The sequence below is a fragment of the Coregonus clupeaformis genome, chromosome 13, assembly GCF_020615455.1.
Source record: "Coregonus clupeaformis isolate EN_2021a chromosome 13, ASM2061545v1, whole genome shotgun sequence".
Classification (NCBI taxonomy): domain Eukaryota; kingdom Metazoa; phylum Chordata; class Actinopteri; order Salmoniformes; family Salmonidae; genus Coregonus; species Coregonus clupeaformis.
The window spans coordinates 25,855,412-25,876,751 of NC_059204.1; the positions used below are offsets into that span (position 1 = coordinate 25,855,412).

Here is a 21,340-nt window from a genome sequence, read left to right on the forward strand (position 1 = left end):
CATTTGCTTCAATTCCTTCCATGTTGCTTCAATGAGGTCAGATCAGTGATCAACATGAGGATCTAAGGAAAGTAGAATGAAAATAAGTAAAGGAAGGAAGGTGTGTTCAAACTGAGATGTCTTATTTAAGATAAGCTTCTAGATGAGGACGGTACCCCATCCTTCTGTAGACAGCCTCCCAGTCTACCCCAGTCTATGGAGCTATGTTTCTGGCTAGGTACCATATTTGCCGTAGAAGGATGTGTTGTTGTCACAGGTTATCTATCTTCCTGACATCAGTAATGTAAGGGGCCTGGGTGTCCTTCAGGTTGTGACTCCAGCTCTAGTTCCTCAGAACCCCTCTCCCTGCAGCCTTATCCAGGCCAATCAGCCAAATCTTTTCTGATGACACCACGGTTGTAGGCCTTATAACAAACAACGACAAGTCAGCCTATAGGGAAGAGGTAAGTGAACTGGCATTGTGGTGCCAGGACAACAACCTCTCCCTCAACGTCATCAAAACAAAGGAGTTTATTGTTGACTTCAGGAAGCAGAGGAGGGAACACGCTCCGATCCACATCAACGGGACTGCAATAGAGAGAGTAGCAGTTTTAAGTTCCTCTGCGTCCACATCCCCGATGACTTGAGATGGACCAACAACACCACCACTCTTGTCAAGGGGGCGCAACAGTGCCTCTACTTCATAAGGTGGCTGAAGAAATTTGCCATGCCACACCGGGTCCTCTCCAAATACTACCATTGCACCATCGAGAGCGTCCTGACGAGTTGCATCTAGGGCTGTTGCGGTGACCGTATTACTGCCGGTCACGAATCAACCGTTTAGTCACGGTAATTAGTCTTCTCCAAGCTCTGATGCTGCTACTAGTCATTAGTAGCCCACTAAACTTGCTAACTGCCTGGAACTCAGCACTCTATTGTCCCTCTAATCACTCTGACATCAATGCAAATGTCTTCGAAAATCTAATCAAACACTTAATGAGAGCCCATGAGCTCATGTTGCGCAACATTTCTATAAGCTATGCAATTGCGGGAGAAAATACAACTTTCCTAATATTAAGCACATTGCTTATATTTACAACATGAGTATAGCCTACCTTGCTGGCATGAAAATAAACAACGGGGCAAAGCGTCCTCCGTTCGCTATTTAAGTGAATATTATCACTTGTGAATAATGCCCAGCATAAGAAATTCTAATCATAGTCGCACACCTCATGTAGCCTAGCCCATAGGCCTATATGTTTTAATAAGGTTTGTATCACAACTAAAGTGGCCAAATAACTTCTTAAAATTAAGCACATTAATCTGCTTTACAAGGGGTGTAGAGCCTAACTGGCATATTTTTGTACATTTTAGTCATTTTAGCAGACGCTCTTATCCAGAGCGACTTACAGTTAGTGAGTGCATATTTTCATACTGGCTCCCCGTGGGAATCGGACCCACAACCATGGCGTTGCAAGCGCCATGCTCTACCAACTGAGCTATAGGAGGCATATATAAGCAGCGCGTGAGTTTGAAGTTTGGGGAAGATCATTTTCATCATAAAAATTCATATTTATAATAAAAGCATTTGTCATGGAAATTGTAATCAATAATGAGGAGAGACAAGGTCAATCACCAATCAGGATATTACTTTATGCAAAACATATTAAGGGAGCAGGTCACAATATATGTATATAGTGAGTGCTCTGCAATAATGAGGCTGGTCGACCCAACACTCTTGAGTGTTGGGCCGAGAGCTCTGACATTCAAATATATTTTGTAGCACGATACCCCCTATTATTCTACATAACAAACAGCAGATGTGTGGAATGGGTCAAAAGGTGAGACTTGATATATGACAAAGGAATAATTCACAGCAGACAGTATCTGCTGTGAAGACTGTTCTTATTGTATGAAACCCATAGTTTGGCCCCTAAGACAAGGTTTGTCTCATCATTGTCCATACACAAGCCATCTCTCCCTGGTACCTTCCAGTACACAAACACCAACTCATTCTATGAAATGCATGCTGTAGGTTTTATCACCAAACCATTCATAAATCAACTGTCAGCTCCAGATACCCCTATCTGGAGTAAAACCCATGTCCTTGACCACACGCCTAGACTAGCTGCAGGCAGCTGGAGTAGAAACCATCCCTTTACAAAAACACAGCAGTAGTAGAACAGAAATGTCTTACTATTTGTTAAGTATATAATTATTAACTATAAATATTAAACAAAGCAGGTAAACATGTTACATGTTAATTTTTCTCTCACACATTACATGCAAAATTACATTTGCGGTCACTTTTGATAATGGTGTTTTCCAGCTAATGGAACATTCGCGCTTATAGCCTACTACCATGTGTGCATTACTGCGCTTATAATGTGAAGAACTAGCCTAATCGTTTATCACCATTTTAAGCTAAACGTTCTGATCTGTTGCGTCAGCCACATTGCATAAAAAAGGTTTTATGATGCTAGTGGTTGTATTAATTTGGGATCTATCGCATCCCACAAATGTCCCAGACTAAGTTTAGAATATTTATTTCTCGCACAGAATAGAATAGGTTAACTTTTGTACTATGGGGGATAGTAGATTGACATAGTCTAGTGCTTTTGCTGTTCGTTAGGCCTACTCATCTTGTTGGCTGACGAAAAGTAAATGTGGACAGTTCTTCCAATATCTTCAATATGCACCTCGAAATTGGATAAGGACACGTGCAGTTGCGTACCCGATGTGTCTGTCTTCACGTGTAGCCTGTGAGAAAGACCAGATCACTGTGATGGAGAGCCATGTGAGTGAGAGGGCTTCGGATTGCGCAACACACTCAGGGAGAAAGCACAACGCAGCACTCTGGCCCGCAAAAGGCATGGATTTTTTTAGGGTGCATTACGGCCACAAAGGGGATGCTGTCGTGAAATTCGAGGCATTATCAAGTGCTTGTCAAATTGTGAATGAGAGACTGATGTAGTGTGTACAGCCTGCGCAAAAAAAACAAAGCAGAGCTCATGCCTTTTCAAGCGACTTTTTTCCAAATCATCATTCGTCTCATCATGCAGCCTTACAATGTATTACAAATCTAAACATATAGCCCAATGTTTGTAGAACAACTAAAGTTACATTAATAACTCTAAATTAAGCATATAGGAGTACCTATTTCTTTGTTACCGCTCAACACAGAATAGCCGCATGTGCACACTCCTTCAAATCGTTTGGAGAAAATATTTATATTTTATTCAGCTTTGTTCAATTGTATTCTTCATACTATAAAATAATATAAAATAATGCCACGGAATTATAAGCAAATCTTGTCTGCTAAATGAACTAGTGTAGCCCACAGCCATTTGGCATAGCCAGATCAGGGCCTAACATAAGGACAACTCAGAGTATGCTATTATTTTCTTCTGAAATAGACTACATTTTCTTCATATCATTCTTCTTTAGACCTGTCTAAAATAAATAATGGATTTATTGTGACGTGTAGGCCATATTACATGGATTTATTATACTTTTTTTAAATGGCTTGTAGGCTATGTGTGGAAGCCAGTAGATGCTAAATGTTTTTATGTTAATTAACGTTAAGTTATTTGCTTGACAATCACCGGCTGACGAAATTTAGTGACCGCCACAGCCCTAGTTGCATCACAAGGCCCTCCAGCGGGGGCTGTGTTCCCACCCATCCAGGACATCTACTTGAAACGGTGCCTGATGAAGTCCTGCAGCATCGTGAAGGACCCCAGCCACGAGCTGTTCACTCCCTTACTGTCGGGTAGCCGGTATCGGAGCATGAGGTCTGATACCAACAGGCTCAGAGACAGTTTCTATCTACAAGCCATCAGACTGCTGAACACTTGAACTGGACTCTCCGCACCTTAGCACACATGCATTCACTCACTCACTCACTCACTTTCTCACTTACTCACTCACTTTCTCACACACACACACACACACACACACACACACACACACACACACACACACACACACACACACACACACACACACACACACACACAACACACCACAACTGCTGCTGCTACCAGACTATTTTTATTCCCCCTTCCCTGATACATGTGTAAATATTGTACTATAAATTGTGCCTTCCTGTATTATACTTATGCTGAAATGTTTTTATTCTAATCTACTAAGCAATTTACTTTATGATCGTATTCTTATATTTTATTATTTCTTATTGTTGTTGCATTGTCGTGAAGGAACCTGCAAGTAAGTGTTTCGTGGGACAGTGTAGGCTATACATTTACATTTACGTCATTTAGCAGACGCTCTATACCATGTGTATCCTGTACATGACTAATAAAACTTGAAATCCACCCCCTTTATGCACCTTTTCATTAGATAATCCACTTATTGCTCCAACCCTTCAATACCGCCCCAGCACTCCCAGCATGGAGGAGCTACTCACATTACATATCCTCCCATATTGTAGTCTGTCCTCTCCTGCTACACTCGCTCTATCTTTACTGGTATGTCTCCGTCTTACAGACAAGATTGTCTGTTGATGGTTCAATATGTGCGTCTTTTTTCAAAACAGCCTCGCTAACAATGTCATGTATCTCAATCTCTCCTTCGACAAGCAGTTTAATGGCCTGGTATTGCTTTGTTTTCATACGAAATTAACCATCCAATCTTATAAGATTCTTCCTCCCTAACATCTCCATGGATGTGTTGGGAAGCTGTTGTAGTGCCAGAGGGTTTGTCTAGTAAGGTGCTCATCTACAACTCTTCATACCCTTCATGTGCCCTGCCACTCTCATACCCCCACCCTCCTCTATTTCTTTGTTCCCTCTCTCTTGCACTCTTTCTCTGCCTCACTCTCTTTTCTCTATCTCTATCCTCCCACACATTTTTCAATCTCTCAATTGGTCCCTCTTTCTTTACCTCTCCCTTTTCCTTCTCTGTTTTTCCTACCACCTATGTCTCTGCAATATCTCTTTCTTTCCTTCATTCCGTCTTTTCCCCATCTCCATCGTCACCTCATCCTCTGTTTGCCCTCTCCCATTCCGTGTCTCCTCTCCCATCTCTTGGCTCATTCAACCCCACACCACTTCAAGAGCAGATTCTCAACATACCTAGTAAAACAAAATTGTAAGTAATTCTCTCTCTCGCCCTCCCTCCCTCTATCTCCAGTACGTGTCAGCCGGATGCCTGCTGTCCCTCCACCACAGCGAGAAGCCTGAACACGAGGAGGTGTGTGAGTTCCGTCCCTACACCTGCCCGTGCCCTGGGGCCTCCTGTAAGTGGCAGGGCTCCCTGGAGGCCGTCATGCCCCACCTGATGCACGCCCACAAGTCCATCACCACCCTGCAGGGAGAGGACATTGTCTTCCTGGCCACAGACATCAACCTACCTGGGGCCGTGGACTGGGTCATGATGCAGTCCTGCTTCGGCCACCACTTCATGCTGGTCCTGGAGAAGCAGGAGAAGTATGAGGGCCATCAGCAGTTCTTTGCTGTGGTGCTGCTCATCGGCACGAGGAAGCAGGCCGAGAACTTCGCCTACCGCCTGGAGCTCAACGGGAACCGGCGGCGCCTCACCTGGGAGGCCACGCCCCGCTCCATCCACGATGGTGTGGCGGCCGCCATCATGAACAGTGACTGTCTGGTGTTTGACACGTCCATCGCTCACCTGTTCGCCGACAACGGCAACCTGGGGATCAACGTTACCATCTCCATGTGCTGAGCGGCTCAGATATGAAAACACACACATACACACAGGCTTCTCTCGTTCTTAGACTTACACATGTGATGGACAGAAACCGGTGCACAGTGACTGACTGCTGTGCTGTACCTGCCTCATGTGTGATTCAGTAGAGTGTGTGTGAGAGGACAGGTGGGATATGGAGAGGATGTGTGTGTGTTTTGCTGCTTGAGGCTCGTTGGCTCCCCATAATGCTTGAATGGAGACTGGCCTGTAGAGTAGTTTCAGAGTTAGGGTGTTTGCCTGTCCTCACATTGTGTGTGCTGGAGACAGTGTACAGTAACCTACATGTGGTGGGCTTGTGATGACTGATGCCCTAACCGCCCCCAGGACCCCTCACCACCCCACTCACCCCTACCGCCTCTTCTGCCCAGCCAACCAGTGCCAGGTAAGAAGGGCACTGCCAGGGTAAGAAAGGGCGGTCAGTCAATTGGCTGCCACACATCGGTATTCAGAGAAGCTCCACTTCAAACGTGAATGGCCCCTGCAGATGCAGCTTCCTAATCCTCACAGTGAATTAAGTTTCAGTAAGTTGGTTAGTGGACCAATCAGGCCTCAGACGCATATGGGCGGAGTCGGGCCTGAGAGTGACCAATGCGCTGCCTCAGTCTGGGTTAGTGTGAGCTAAGCTGGGGTTGCTCATGCTCTGCTAAACGATTGCACTGACTACTAACCAACTCCTTACTTTTCAGAACAGCAAGCTGCAAAACTCAACCGTTTCCTTAATTAGACTATGTCATGGTTATTAAAACCAGCTTATGTTATGTCCAAAGTGTCTATGAAATGATGATGATGAAGATGATGGTGACATTGTAAATGGGCAGTTGTGTGTATCAGGGTTTGGGTCAATTCCATTTAAATTCCAGTCAATTCATAAAGTAAACAAAATTCCAATTCCAAGTGTTCCTCATTGAAAAGCGTTGACGAGAATTGGTATTGGAATTTCAGTGTACTTCCTGAATTGACTGGAATTTAAATGGAATTGAGCCCAACCATGGTGTGTATAATACATATTGGTGATAGATCCTAATCTGATTGTAATCAAAAGACTGCATGTATGTCCGCCATGTAGAATAAAGACACAGATCCGATGTTTTGGTCGTAGGCTCTCGTCATAACGCATCATAAAGGTTACATAATGCCATCGTAAGCATGGTATGAAACCTGTCATAAGCACTGTTTGGTGAAACCCTAGTGCCTAGTTATTCACATGGAGTCTGTTTTATTTTTGTTGTTTATATTATAAAACAATCTTAAGTTGAATCTTTACATTTTCAAACAACAAAGGCACATTACTTCTCCAAAGTCACTAGCTCTGTTGCTTAAACTCTGATAGATTGAAGGGTAGCTTTTTTGTTAACAATGAAGTCCCTTTCCTTTTGTAAGGTCATTTGTCATAAAATGTCATGAATGAAAGACAGGTGTCATGTCATATTTAAGATGGCATTATGTTTGTTTTGACACAAATCACATTTATCGTGTGCGAGCGTACATGCGTGCAGGAGATGGTACTACCACTGTTAGGATTATGTGTGTTGTTTTTCTCTGCAGCCACTCCTCACCAACAGAGATTAACAGTATGGCGGAGGCACGCATTTTGGAAATGCGCACAAATGTTCTTATTTGTTCCTCTGTATGTCTTGAAACCGTTTGTTCTGCAGAACCTGGTTTACCTTCATTTCTTCTATGCTCTGATTGATATATTGTAATATGAGGGTAGTTTTGACTCTCCCTTCTGGTCAGTCAACCCACCACAGCCTTACTTTTGTACGTAACCTAACTAGCACTCCCTACGTTGGGAGGGCATCTGTGAGGATGACTAAGTTAGACTCACTCAGACCCACACTCAGTGTCTTGAACGGACTCTCGGTTTTTGTGGACTTTGGGGCAAAATCCCATGGCATTGTGGGTAGAAATGGGCATTCCATAGTACTCCAGCAATGTACCTCGCCTTCACCCGGCGTCATAGTAACCGAGCAACCAAAGCAAACAAAAACCCACCTTTCCATAAAGTACCTCTGATGACGTCGACCACAGACATGTCTGTAACCCAACAGAGTCCCCTCCTGCTCCCAGGGACACTGCAGTATACCCCAAAACACCCTCTGCTGATCACCTCTGCCCCAGTGCTCTGTCTTATAAATATTTGTAATATGTAAATGTTGGATGACCATATATTTTCTAAAAGCTGGTAGGAGGAGATTGTGTTCTGTTGTGTTAATCTGAGATGTGTTTGTGTTCACGGTTACTCCAACTGTTGTACAGAGGTTTTGAGGTTATTTTCTGAGCTGTTGTAACTACCTGCTATCCTATTCTGCTCTAGTGGTCAGTGTCCCTGCCTTACCCACTGAGTGGACAGACATTTCTGCCAACACACTATCATTTGGGCAGGACAGCTCTGCAATTGCTATAGCTGATCTGTAATATCAGCAAAAAATGCAAACTGTGACGGTCACCTTTTTGTAAGATGGGCTTGAAGCCTTTAATGCTGCGTCAGTTATCATGATCAGTTGCCATGAACCATAGAGAACTGCAGAAATCAGTGTGGATTTCATTAATTCATTGTTTATGGGGCAATGGGAGATCAAATCAATGAAAACTAAGAGTCAGTGTCCACAAAATTAGATTTCATGGTGCATTTGTTTCCACTTAGCAAAATGAAAACACCTTTAGGTCTGCATCACCATTACCTGACAAAAACATCTGTCCATCTACCCATGTAACTTAAACATACAATGGCAGTTGCACATATAAATCCTTTGCAGGTACTGTCATATGAACACACCAAGTCCTAGAAATGCTAATAAATACCTAGGCCAGGGTTAACCAACTGGCGGCCCATGGGTGGTTTTATTTGCCCCACCCCCAAAAAAGTCCCGTGGCTGAATGGAGTTGATGATCCCTGACCTAGGCTGTCATTATGTAGGCTATAAAAAAACGAATCTATAACTCTTCATTCGCTTAAAAGTGTTGTCCTCTTGCAATGTTTTGTTCTGTATGATATGTGTCCATCCACAGGGTGGCAGAACATTGAACAGAAACACATTCTCATCCAGCTGTAAGTCACCTAGAATCATTCTACAACCCTGAGAAGTACACACATTCTTTATGTACCTCGGAAAATACAACCCATGTCTTTTACATTCAGTACATTCATAGTACACATGACGTCATAGACATCTTTTGTACAGCCAGACCCAATACTTATTTTCGTTTAGCCGAATCCTGTGATGTTTCTATAACAGCTATATGGGTGCAATTTATTTGCTTCATTTCAATTACAGAAAGCCATGTCAAAGGACTGCATCATATGTGTCAGATTGTGGATTGAGATGTGATCATAATGACAGTTTATGATCAGAGCTGATTGTCTGTATTTCTTTACACCTTGTTTATGGTTTCTGTAAAAAGGAAATGATGGTGGTTGATATTATCAGTGTTGGTAGTTGCAATGGTTAAATGTTTTTTTTCTTCTGTTTTTGGTGTATTCACATACAGTAGGACACATTTGAGGCTATATAGTGTGGAGGAGCATATAAACCAAGACAGAGGGTGAATATCTCTACCTGGACTCATAGTTAGAGTTTATTACATTATCTTAACAAAGGCTTGGCCAAACCCAAGTTAAATAGGATGATTGCATGATTCTCAACAGAAGACTACTTTATTGCATCACATAATGCTATTTTGCACCAACTTCCACACTCAAACTCACCTTTCAAAGGCAATTGGGTCCCTAACAATGTGTTTTTTTTGGGCCACCGCAACACTTCTCTCCTGTCCATCCCGCCTGGCCTATGTTAGTCTGGGGCCTGGGTCAAGGCAGAGGTTGACCTCTGACCAGTGAAGCTCAGACCCAGAAGTCATAAAAAAAACGGTCACCTAAGTAACTAACAGATAGCATAGCGTTGACGATCTATCCATGCAGCCAGACAACAACGGAGGCGACCAAAATCCCAGTGATTGAGTGTGGCCTGTCTGCTGCCTGGCCCCCCACTGGGAGAGCTAAAAGAGGATAAGGAACGGTTAACCCTAGGGAATGGGAGATTAATTCCTATCTATCTACTAAGGACAAAATGGTGGCTCGTCCTCTAATATCTCTATACCCCAGTTGGGTATTTTCATTGGAGCCCCGGTGTGATGACAATAGAATTGATTACATTTACGGTGTTTCAAATGCCAATGATCGACATGCTCCTTCACACACTTAAAACCTCTTGGTGGAATTAAAACATTTCCTTAATGGCAGAATGTGCTTTACCTCTTTTTTTCTTCCTTTTTATGTTTTGACACAATGTTAATTTATTCATGGTATATACAGTATTTCTGTAGCTATGCTTTCTGTCTTAGATTATTAACTAGATGAATTGCAGTTAAAATCCTGTTGAGCAGGTATGAGCTAGTGATCATGTAAATACTATTTTTGTTTGGTCTGAATTAATTATTCCTTTTCTGAAATATCTTGTCTTTGTTGGTTCTTCACTGAATTACAAATTGTGTAATGTTTTGGACAGTCAATTATTTCTTTGCAGGGTATTTCTTTATTTTCACCCAAAATGACCTCTTTATTTTTGGAGCCAAGAGGAAGCTCCTATCTTGCGTTACCCATATTACTATGTGTCTCTGTATCACTTGAAATCCAATTTAAAAATAAAATGTTATTTATAAGGCATCTGTCAAAGACTTGTGGGAAAGCAAATCAAGTGTTTTTTTTCTTTCTTTCTTTTTTTACAAACACAAATGTCATTTTATTTACAACATTAAATCATTGTCAGATTAAGCACTGTAAAGCGGTTTGAGGGTGACAATTCATTTGAAATCCAGTTCCGATTTAACTCTGCTGCTGATGACGCTAAGCTGTTGTCATGGAAACAGAGGCCATCTTCTCATGACTCAAGTCATCATCCACTGTACAGCTCAGTCTCCACATCAGTCTTTCCATAACAGCGAATATGGAATCAACAGGCTTGATGTGGCTTATGACAAAGACTAACAAAATAAAACAACCAATAATGTTAGTTCCATGTCCATGGTCCCAGTTCCTTGCTGATTTTCTACAGTGAAGGAAAGACTAAGATTTCACTCATTCCAGTTGTCTTGACTACAATCAAGGCACTTCTGTCTGTTACTTTCTCCTTTGGTCTCTCTCCCGACTGTGTTCTTTGTGCTTACTTGACCTCTCTCTCTCCCGGTCTCTGTTCTTCTCGCTCTCCCGGTCTCTGTTCCTATCACTGTCCCAGTCCCTCTCTCTCACTCTGTTCCTCTCATTGTCCCTCTCTCTTTCTCCCTCCCTAGTTCTGTCTCTCTCTCTATCCCAGTCTTGGTTCTCTCTCTCCTCCCTGCCTGTCCTCTTGCTCTCCAACTGCAGTCCTCCATCTCTCCTCTTCTCATCCTCCCTGGGCCTCTCCCTCTCTCCTTCTCTCTCCCCATGGCGATTTCGGAACCCTCTGTCCACCTGCCTGTGGGTGTCTCGTTGGTTCCGTGCCTCTGCCCCAGGCCCTGATCTCTCTCCCCTGGGCCCCAGCCACTCCTCTGGCGCCCCTCGCTGGCTGTAGTCATAGCCCAGGTCCTCCTCCTCCTGCTTCACCCTCACTGCCAGGGCAGGCCCAGGGGGAGACCCAGGGGGAGTCTGGGCTAGCCTCTCCCTCTGCTGCCTATCCTCCTTCAGAGCCTTCTTCTTCTTTTTCTTCTTCTCTTTCTTGTCTGGGTTGGAGATGAAAGAAAAGACAGGGAGGGTAAGGTCAGGTAAGAGGAGATGATATGAACATGACTGTGACACCTATTTGAGACACACTGACAGCCAAGTTATCCTCCACTACTCGGGTGTGCTTGCCTTGCAAATATACTGAACAAAAATATAAAATGCAACATGTAAAGTGTTGGTCCCATGTTTCATGAGCTGAAATAAAAGATCCCAGACATTTTCCATACGCACAAAAATCTCTCAAATTTTGTGCACAAATTTGTTTACATCCCTGTTAGTAAGCATTTCTACTTTGCCAAGGTAATCGATCCACCTGACAGGTGTGGCATATCAAGAAGCTGATTAAACAGCATGATCATTAAACAGGTGCACCTTTTGCTGGAGACAATAAAAGGCCACTCTAAAATGTGCAGTTTTGTCACACAACACAATGCCACAGATGTCTCAAGTTGAGGCAGCGTGCAATTGGCATGCTGACTGCAGGAATGTCCACCAGAGCTGTTGCCAGAGAATTGAATGTTCACTTCTCTACCATAAGCCGCCTCCAATGTCGTTTTAGAGAATTTGGCAGTACGTCCAACCGGCCTCACAACTGCAGACCACGTGTAACCACGCCAGCTCATGACCTCCACATCTGGTCTGAGACGAGCCACCCGGACAGCTAATGAAACTGTGGGTTTGCACAACCGAATAATTACTGCAAACTGTCAGAAACGGTCTCAGGGAAGCTCATCTGCGTGCTCGTCGTCATCACCAGGGTCTTGATCTGACTGCAGTTCAGCATCGTAACCGACTTCAGTGGGCAAATGCTCACCTTCGATGGTCACTGGCATGCTGGAGGAGTGTGCTCTTCACGGATGAATCCCGGTTTCAACTGTACCGGGCAGATGGCAGACCGCCTGTATGGCGTTGTGTGGGCAAGCGGTTTGCTGATGTCAACATTGTGAACAGAGTGCCCCATGGTGGAGGTGGGGTTATGGTATGGGCAGGCATAAGCTGCGGACAATGAATACAATTGCATTTTATCGGTGGTAATTTGAATGCACAGAGATACCGTGATGAGATCCTGAAGCCCATTGTCGTGCCATTCATCCGCCGCCATCACCTCATGTTTCAGCATGATAATGCACAGCCCCATGTCGCAAGGCTCTGTACACAATTCCTGGATGCTGAAAATGTCCCAGTTCTTCCATGGCCTGTATAGTCAACAGACATGTCACCCATTGAGCATGTGTGGGATGCTCTGGATCAACGTGTACGACAGCGTGTTCAGGTTCTCGCCAATATCCAGCAACTTCGCACAGCCATTGAAGAGGAGTGGGACAACATTCCACAGGCCACAATCAACAGTCTGATCAACTCTATGCAAAGGAGATGTGTCTCGCTGTATGAGGCAAATGGTGGTCACACCAGATACTGTCTGGTTTCTGAACCATGACCCTACCATTTTTTAAAGATATCTGTGACCAATAGACGCATATCTGTATTCCCAGTCATGTGAAATCTATAGATTAGGGCCTAATGAATTTATTTCAATTGGCTGATTTCCTTATATGAACTATAACTCAGTAAAAACGTTAATTGTTGCGTTTATATTTTTCTTCAGTGTACATTCTACTTTAGTCAAAGCTCTTGTATTTCAAATCGCCAGTCTAATGAAGCTGACACAAGCTGCAGACCTGTACCATCTAGACCTCCAGTAGTCTCTTCTCCTCTCACCTTTCTTGGGCTTCTTTACGGGTACGGCATACTGCTCCTCTTCTTCGGACTCGGAGGATGAAAGGTCGGGTAGTTTGGGGGCACAGCCCTCCTCCCTCAGGCGCTTGGTGATATCGTCCATGTCCTCATTGTCTTTGGGAGGGCGGTAGTTCAGCACGTGGTCCACTCGGATGGTCCGCCCCTTTATCTAGATACCGAGAGAGACACACAGACCACAACACAATGAGATAGTAATTTACAAATCTTTTGCCAGTCCCAAAGCTTTTGCATTGTATAACCATTCATTTATGCATGTTTACTGGCTTGTTCTTTCTCCCTCAGCTGTGAGTGATTGCCATTCATTACCTTGATCCCATTTAAGTTATCCACAGCCAGGATGGTGCTTCTCTGGTCCTCATAGCAGATGAAGCAGAAGCCTTTGGATTTACCCGTCTTCTTGTCACGCACTAGGTTGATGTTGGCTATCTCTCCATACCTGCAGACACACATTAAGCAGGAATAAACTTAATCTAATGCAAAGAACACTTGATTTATTCAGAATGAAAATGGGGAAGGTTAAGAGGGAATAGGCGAAGATAAGCATGGAAAGACACAGGTAATTGGATAGAAAAAAAACAGATGAGAAGGACAGGGGGAGAGAAAGGACACAGTGAGTGGAGAGATTGGAGGAAGGGGTGTATGTATGGGACTCACTGAGAGAAGACACAGACGATGTCACCTTCCGTCAGCTCATATGGAAACCCACCTGTAGGTTAAAACAGAAAAACAAGTTAATAACAGGCTTATAACTCTGCTGGTGAGATGGACTAGAGAGCAAGCCACTGACTGAATAAACAAACCACTACTTTGCTGCCACCTACTGGTCAGCTGACAGTACACCCAAAACATGGCTGGAGAAGTATTGTAATAATAATATAATAATATGCCATTTAGCAGACGCTTTTATCCAAAGCGACTTACAGTCATGCGTGCATACATTTTTTTTTTGTGTGTATGGGTGGTCCCGGGGATCGAACCCACTACCTTGGCGTTACAAGCGCCGTGCTCTACCAGCTGAGCTACAGAGGACCAGGGTTCAGATCAATCCTATTCAATCACAGGGGTGTCTCTGACACAGCCTCTTACCGATGAAGATCCAGGCGCTGTCTTTATACTCAGAGTGCCATGACACATTTTCCTTCACCCCCAATGAGGCCTCTCTCTCATTCAGCTCGTTGATCAGCTTCACCTTGGTCAGGGGACTGCAGGACAGGGAGAGATGGAGAGGGACAGAAGGATAGAGAGTTTAACATGCAATAGAGAATCTTCTCTGCTGATCCTGTCTTGGCTATTTTCTTGACCACCATGGCCAAGCTTTTTTTTTTACACCATGGGGTCGTCTCATGAGTAACTACAGACCATAATATATGGCTAGTTAGCTAATATATATATATATATAGTAGTGTGTATTCATATAACGTTAACATTAGTAACAGTAGCTCCTAGCTAGCAGCAATTCATTAGCAAGCTAACGTTAGCCATGTTGACTGATGTTGCAGTACACGTTAGTAACTGGCTAGTTAGCTGGCTAACTAGAGCTCTTCACATGACCACCCCATTACACCTCAGTGACTAACTAGATAAGTACAGTCAATACAAAATGTAAAACACATAATCGGTCACTTATACTCACTTCATTATGAAGTTATCATGAACATAAACACGACGCTAACTTTAAAATGGAGATCTCTGACCAACATCCGTTTCTGCCGTGTCATAGTACGCAGAGGGGTTTGTGGGAAGTGTAGTTCAAAAGCATGCTCTCTTCTTACATTTTCCATTTTAGTCATTTAGCAGACGCTCTTATCCAGAGCGACTTACAGTTAGTGAGTGCATACATGTTTTTTTAATTTTATTGTTTAAAAAAAAAATGTATTCTTCTTCTTCAGTGGGTTTTATGGCGGTCTACAACCCAAAAAGGCGTATTGCCGCCACCAACTGGACGGGTTGAACCAAAACAAGGTAAAAAGAAAATCCATACGTGATAGGGAAACTAACTTAATCCACCCAAATAAAAATAGCACATTAACAAAACAAAACTCCCACTTCTTCCTTCTTTCAATTCTCTATATCTCCCTTCTCAGGCTCTAGGGCCTGAGAGGGTTGTACGGCTTGTGACAATATTCCATGTAACTCCTTCGCCGAGAAATCTTTCAGCCCCAGGAATCGCTCTGCCGCTTCCACAATGATTTCTATCGTCCTGGACCTTCTCTCCACCTTGGCAGTGCCATTTATCACCATAGCTATAAAGGCCACAAAGTCCTCCTTCTTAACCTTTAAAATGTCAGGATCCTGCTGGTGAAAGGCAACCCCTGCATGCTCCATTGTTCTCAGTATTGATAAACTTTTATGATAAAAATCTTACAAACAAGTCCTACAGAACAACTGCATTTCAATATTCAATATTCTATTCAATTCCAATAGCATTTTGTTATTAAGCAAAAGCTTGCTTCAATGACACTGCATTGGCCTAAACACTGACTTTTATGATCTCTTTTCTATATTTGAGCCACTTAGCAGACGCTCTTATCCAGAGCAACTTACAGTTAGTGCATACATTTTTTTCTTCTTCATACTGGCCCCCCGTGGGAAAAGAACCCACAACCCTGGCGTTGCAAGCACCATGCTCTACCAACTGAGCTATATGGGGCCTAAATGACAGCTACTTTTATAGCACCATCATGCCTCATATCACTAAGTGTAATTTTATTGCCTAGTTGTAAAATATGGACGTATTTATCCTATAAATAAGTGTTTATATGACAAGGAAGTGCCCATGAATGAATAATCAATCATACAAGCATTCTATAATTTATTTTAAATAGCAACCACTCAAACAGTAATATTCTACTTACCTCATATCAAGGTTTTATCAATATATTTCCACTATGGTAATGTATGAGAAAATAATAAAGCAATTCTACATTGACATTATGAGTAAATCATTTGTAGATAATGTAAAATATTGGCAATAAAACATTACACACATTTCCCATGTACCTCCCTAGTGGCGGTAATAATACACAGTACTTTCCCAAGAAATTAAATACTTTGTCCAAAATTTTTTTTCAATATATAATCACTGACTGATCAGAGAACAACCAGTTGTACACAAAAAAAGCTGTTCCCCTTCAAAACACCTACACACCTCTCAGACACACATAGACAGTGAGGTTGATGGGAATGCAGAGAGGGACAAAGTGCATACTTTGCAGAGATAATATCAATTAGGTTAGTGGAGGAAACAGAGCAAAAAAAGCAAATAAGCCCATCTGTTCCATGGTGTAGGTTCCATGATGTCTCCACATCCATTATCTCACTCTGTTATTTTTCCCCATTTGGTTGTTTTTGTCAGTTGGTCGCTGTCGCTAGACATGTGACGTGAACCGTTTCTGTCAGAAATGGAAAAAGCTCTAAGCTGCCACAGTAAGCGTTTTCCAAATTGGTTCGATCAACCTCAATGAGTTGTTCTCAAAATGTCTAAGTCATTCACAAGGGGGTTGAGGCAGAAAGCTGTACAGTGTGGCCCTCTTCACTGGTGACCGATGGCAAGGTGGGATCCAGGCTCATGGCATCGTTCACAGATATAACAGTATGAGTGGGTATATGCAGCTCTATCTGACATCTTTCACTAGCCTCTAACACGGCTGTGTTCCTGACCCTGTCCTTAACGCAGGAGAAGAGTGTCTCGATCTGCAGCCGCACCTCCCTCTGCCAGCAGGCGTACACCAAAGGGTTAATAAGGGAGTTGGACAGCCCCAGCAGCCACAGGTCATTCTCAAGCACCTTGTACAGCTCACAGGCCTCACACAGCACCTGCACTGCACACACCACAAAGAATGGGCACCAGCAGAGGGTGAAACAGCCCACCAGCAGAGCCACGGTCCTCAGGGCCTTGAAGTGGCCCCAATAGCGGCTGCGCTGGGGCAGCCTGGTGCCGGCCTGGCGGGCCTGGCGGATCTGCCTCTGGTGGCCGCAAGCAATCTTCAGAATGTCCAGGTAGAAGTAGGTGAAGACAGAGAGGATGGGGAAGAAGACGGCACAGAACACCACAATGATGCCCTTGGGACGGATGACAGAGAAGAAGGTGCAAAGGCTGCTGCTGTCGAAGTCTCCCTGCTGGAACTGCCATGCCATGCCTGTGGAGCAGAAGGGAATAAACAACTTTCTATATTTATAGTATTTCTATTATTCATATAAAAATATTGATGTTCATTATCAAGTGTTGGGGTCAATTCAATTCCAATTTAGTCAATTCAGGAAGCAATTCAAATTCACAAATTGATTCGCATCTTATCCCCCTGAATTGAAATGTAACCCTGTTGTTAGGGACATGTGTTCCCTCTGAAATAAGATAATTAAGGTTAGTTGTTCCACCTGGTAGGAAGCCAACGGTGAGGGATACCATCCACAGCGCTACCAGGGCTCCAGTCACGGTCCACCTCCCAGTGAGCTGGGAGTAGCGCAGCGGCAGCTTGATGGCTACGTAGCGGTCCAGAGAGATCAGGAACATGGACAAGATGGACGCCGTTGAGGGGGAGATGACGAAGGCCATGCGGAGTAGACACTTGGTCTTCTGTGTGGAGTGCATTAGGAGTAGCGGTCGAGTAGTTGGAATAGTTCCATTGCTCACGGTATTGTAATTTTTAAACACGTCAGTGACAATGCCAGTGATAGCCAGGCCCACCAGGATATCTGCCAGGGCCAGGTTGAGCACGAAGCACCAGCTCTGACTGCCTTTCCTGCGCATCAGCTGAAAGAGAGCAGCAGCCACCAGCAGGTTGGTGGAGATGATGAGGAGAGAGGCCACACTCAGGACCCATCCCATCATTTCTGGTGACATGGAGGTGTAGACAACAGGGGTTAGTATGGGTCTCACACCTGGCATCATGGCAGTGAGGTTGGCACCTGACTCTCCCATCCAGCTTGTCTTATTGTAAGCTGCCATTGAGTCCTTTACAAGATCTAAGTCCTGTATATCTGTGAGATTCCCCCCTCAAAACAAATAAATTATATCCACCAACATCCACTCCTACTGTGGTATATTGGTATCCAAAGACCAATGTTTTCCTCTTTGTATTGACTTCTGTAAATATTTTCTTGTTAATATCCTTCTCTGTCAAACTCCTTGTAAAACAGAAAGAAATTCCACAACGATAAACTGTGCTATAAAGTAAAAAGCTCTTTAGGAAAAAATTAAAAACGTTCAGCGGGTACTCATCCACTCCTGATGTGCCTTCGCTCCTGAGAGGGCAAAGTATCTCCCCTCCTTTCTCGCCTGCAGTTGTGGTTCCTCTGCATCCGACCCTTGTCCAGCCTGCTATCTGATTATCATCCCAGTCCCCTCAGAGAGTCCCTAGTGTAGACATCCGGGATGACTGGGCCATTTTCCACAAGGGTTCACCACAACCACTGAATCTGGGTTAATGACAGTAGTCTGCAGTATAAACATCAACACTAAGATAGATCTGCTTTTGATGCCATTTTATCTTCATCATAAAGCCATTAGTGAGTTTATTTTTGCCCATTCATTGATGACAATAAGTAGGGCAATAAGGAAAGAGAGGAAGAGTTTTCTGTGGCATGTCTCTTGGGAAGACTCATCTGCTTTGGGAAGACCCATCTGCTTTGGGAAGACCCATCTGCTTTGGGAAGACCCATCTGGCAGTTGTCTTTAGGCTAATATGTGGGTCCTTTAGAAAACACACAGAATAAAACAAATCCAGATCGAGGCACAAAAGGAAAAACAACCATCTACTCCCATTTACAGTACTATAATAAATAAAGAGTATCTGCTGTCTTGGGTCCTCTAGTGTCTAAGATGAGTTCCAGCAAAAAGGAGGTATAGAAGGAATTTTCATCTTGAGAAGCCCCTTCATCTTGGCACACAACCCTAAACATTCACAGTGCTGTACAAAATATGCTGTGACTAACCACTGTATCTATGTTTCATCAGTGGCTCCTCATGGCTAAGGGTTTTATGTATGTATTTACACAGCTTTAAACAAACTGAGAGGCAAAATACACGATAGGGAGAGCGAGAGAACGAGAGAGTTTATATTTGCCAGACAGGATGACGTGAATCTCACTACATGTACAGTATACTGTATGTTATCAGTCAACTACTTCTGTTTTACGTATGGGAAGCATTGCTTTGGGAGACATAAATCTACCCTGCATAAATGTCTACCCAACTTCCTCATAAGAGTATGCAGTTACACTCTCTTCTCTCTCTCTCTCTCTCTGTAACTATTTCTGAACTCCCTCCTGCTCGTTTTAACCCTCAGCAACAACAACCCAACCAGGTCAGTCCAAACAGTATCACCAGGGTCTCATCAAATACACAGTGATCTTTTCATGTAGAGTAAAGATCCCCTTTTTATCACAGAGGGGGAAAAAACACAATAACCTCTGGCTCCCACAGACATACAATGTGGGAATGTTATTCATCCCTACTAGACCTTTCAGTGCCATTCAAAACTTCTGTTGGTCAGCAGTAATTGTGCCCACTGCCCCTGTACCAGTAGGCATTCTCACCCTGTTTACGCCTAGCACTGCCCACTCCTCACCTACGGGTTGCCTTGGCCAGAAACTTCTTGAAGGTGTTATTATTCTTTGAATAGACTACCTCCTGTCTTGGGCTTGATCTCTGAAGCTGACCTGAGTATTCTCTTCTGAAGATGACTTTAAAGAGACGACTGCTGTCCATTTTGTTGTGCTGTGTCTACTGTGTCGCTTCGCTCTTCTGCTTGAAGCCCAACCGCACCAACTGTGTCTCCATCAGCGCCCGGTGAGTCTGTGTCAGTATGTGTGTGTACAGGTGTGAGTGAGTGTGTATGTGTGTGTGTATTTCAGTGTATATGTGTGTCTGCCTGTGTGTTTGTATGTGAGGGGCAGAAATATCTTAGTCATGATATGGGATGTAAAAAGAAGATGGAATATGTGGCTACTGAGTTACTGTTTTCCATGTCTTAAAAGACTCACGGTTAGGGTCATATTAGGCGGCAGGTAGCCTAGTGGTTAGAGTGTTGGGCCGGTAACTGAAAGGTTGCTGGTTTGAATACCTAAGGTGAAAAATCTGTTGATGTGCCTTTGAGCAAGGTACTTAACCCAATTTGCTCCAGGGGTGCCGTACTGCTATGGCTAACCCTGTAAAACAACACATTTCACTGCACCTATCTAGTGTATGTGACAACACAACATCCATTTATTTTATTTTATTTTTATTAGGGTAATTATTCATAAAGTAATTCATGAAGTTATAATGAAGGCATCTTTGCTCAATATTTATTACAGCATGTTAAACACAACCTTGGCTTGAACAATCTGCTGTGTTTGGCACCACTCACTGCCCATGTCTTTTGTGTTCTTTTGACAAACCATTTTAGGAATCTCATGACAGTTGTCCAGCAGCTGTACCAGCGAGTCATGAGGCTAATGCGCACCACTCTCTGATCCCATGGAGCCGAAGTTGAGTCCCTCAACACTCATCATCACCAGGACTGAGACACTCTCCTGCCCTGCCCTGTCCATAAAATGGAGATGACCTGCAGAGCACCTGCCACAGACAGAGCAAGAGGACGAAAAGCTCTCATTGCAGTTCACTGTAATAAAGCGTGAGATCGTTTTTTAAAAATTATATTTTTTATTGATGCAGTTGATTTTGTTGAGTTCCTAGTGGGCCTTAACTTAACTGCATAAGCTTTGTGTTAGTGCCCCAATTTCCCTGCATTATAATGTAAGTGCTGGAAAAGCCAATTGCAGGATAATTCAAAGATGTCATTCATTTCATGCCCTCTTGTGGAAAACTGAGCAGGCATTTCTGCATGATCAAGAAATTAATGCTGTCAATGAACTTCAACGCTATCACTGGACATGGAAAAGATTCCCTGCTGGAATTGATGTGATTGAGTTTTGTTAAATCTACTCCATGAATGCAGTATAGGTGCTGTCTTCATAAAATATATTTTTTCCTTGTGCAAATGATGGGAAGATAGGCTATGTTTAATAGATTTGTACCACTTGATTAGCTAAATGTTATAACAGTTGAGTATTTTGTCATTAATGCCATTAAAACTGATATAATAAACTTTACATTTGTTTTTCAAGTGCCAGTTTAATTTTTATAAGCCTATATGTTGAAAAGACGTATTTTCTGAATGAAAGGTTAGAAGATGT

At 43.4% G+C, this 21,340-nt stretch overlaps 3 protein-coding genes across 3 annotated transcripts in view; 1 reads left to right on the plus strand and 2 right to left on the minus strand.

Annotated features, from left to right (window-relative positions):
* Positions 1-6,791, plus strand: part of LOC121579819 (E3 ubiquitin-protein ligase Siah2) — a 34,844-nt gene extending 28,053 nt beyond the window's left edge. The window contains exon 2 of the mRNA XM_041894731.2: positions 5,131-6,791. Within this exon, the coding sequence (XP_041750665.1) occupies positions 5,131-5,682 (552 nt within the window). The 3' untranslated portion in view covers positions 5,683-6,791. The remainder of the gene's footprint in view (positions 1-5,130) is intronic.
* Positions 6,792-9,530: 2,739 nt separating this feature from the next.
* On the minus strand, positions 9,531-14,901 carry LOC121579818 (RNA-binding motif protein, X-linked 2). Its single transcript, XM_041894730.2, has 6 exons — positions 14,796-14,901; positions 14,249-14,364; positions 13,817-13,868; positions 13,469-13,598; positions 13,124-13,310; positions 9,531-11,403 (listed from the first exon to the last, which is right to left on the minus strand). Exons 1-6 carry the CDS (start codon positions 14,798-14,800, stop codon positions 10,826-10,828), a joined length of 1,068 nt encoding a protein of 355 aa, XP_041750664.2. The 5' UTR covers positions 14,801-14,901; the 3' UTR covers positions 9,531-10,825.
* Positions 14,902-16,651: 1,750 nt separating this feature from the next.
* On the minus strand, positions 16,652-17,990 carry LOC121578959 (glucose-dependent insulinotropic receptor-like). Its single transcript, XM_041893252.1, has 2 exons — positions 17,540-17,990; positions 16,652-17,301 (listed from the first exon to the last, which is right to left on the minus strand). The coding sequence occupies exons 1-2, from the start codon at positions 17,988-17,990 to the stop codon at positions 16,652-16,654; spliced, it is 1,101 nt and encodes a 366-aa protein (XP_041749186.1).
* Between the last annotated feature and the right edge of the window lie 3,350 nt (positions 17,991-21,340).

Coding starts and splice junctions, on each gene's coding strand:
- LOC121579818 (XM_041894730.2), bottom strand. Junction 13,599..13,816: donor ATCGTCTGTGTCTTCTCTCA/GTGAGTCCCATA, acceptor GTGTGTCTGCAG/GTATGGAGAGATAGCCAACA. Junction 13,311..13,468: donor ATAACTTAAATGGGATCAAG/GTAATGAATGGC, acceptor CTCGGTATCTAG/ATAAAGGGGCGGACCATCCG.
- LOC121578959 (XM_041893252.1), bottom strand. CDS start 17,990: ATGGGATGGGTCCTGAGTGTGGCCTCTCTCCTCATCATCTCCACCAAC. Junction 17,302..17,539: donor CACCGTTGGCTTCCTACCAG/GTGGAACAACTA, acceptor TCTGCTCCACAG/GCATGGCATGGCAGTTCCAG.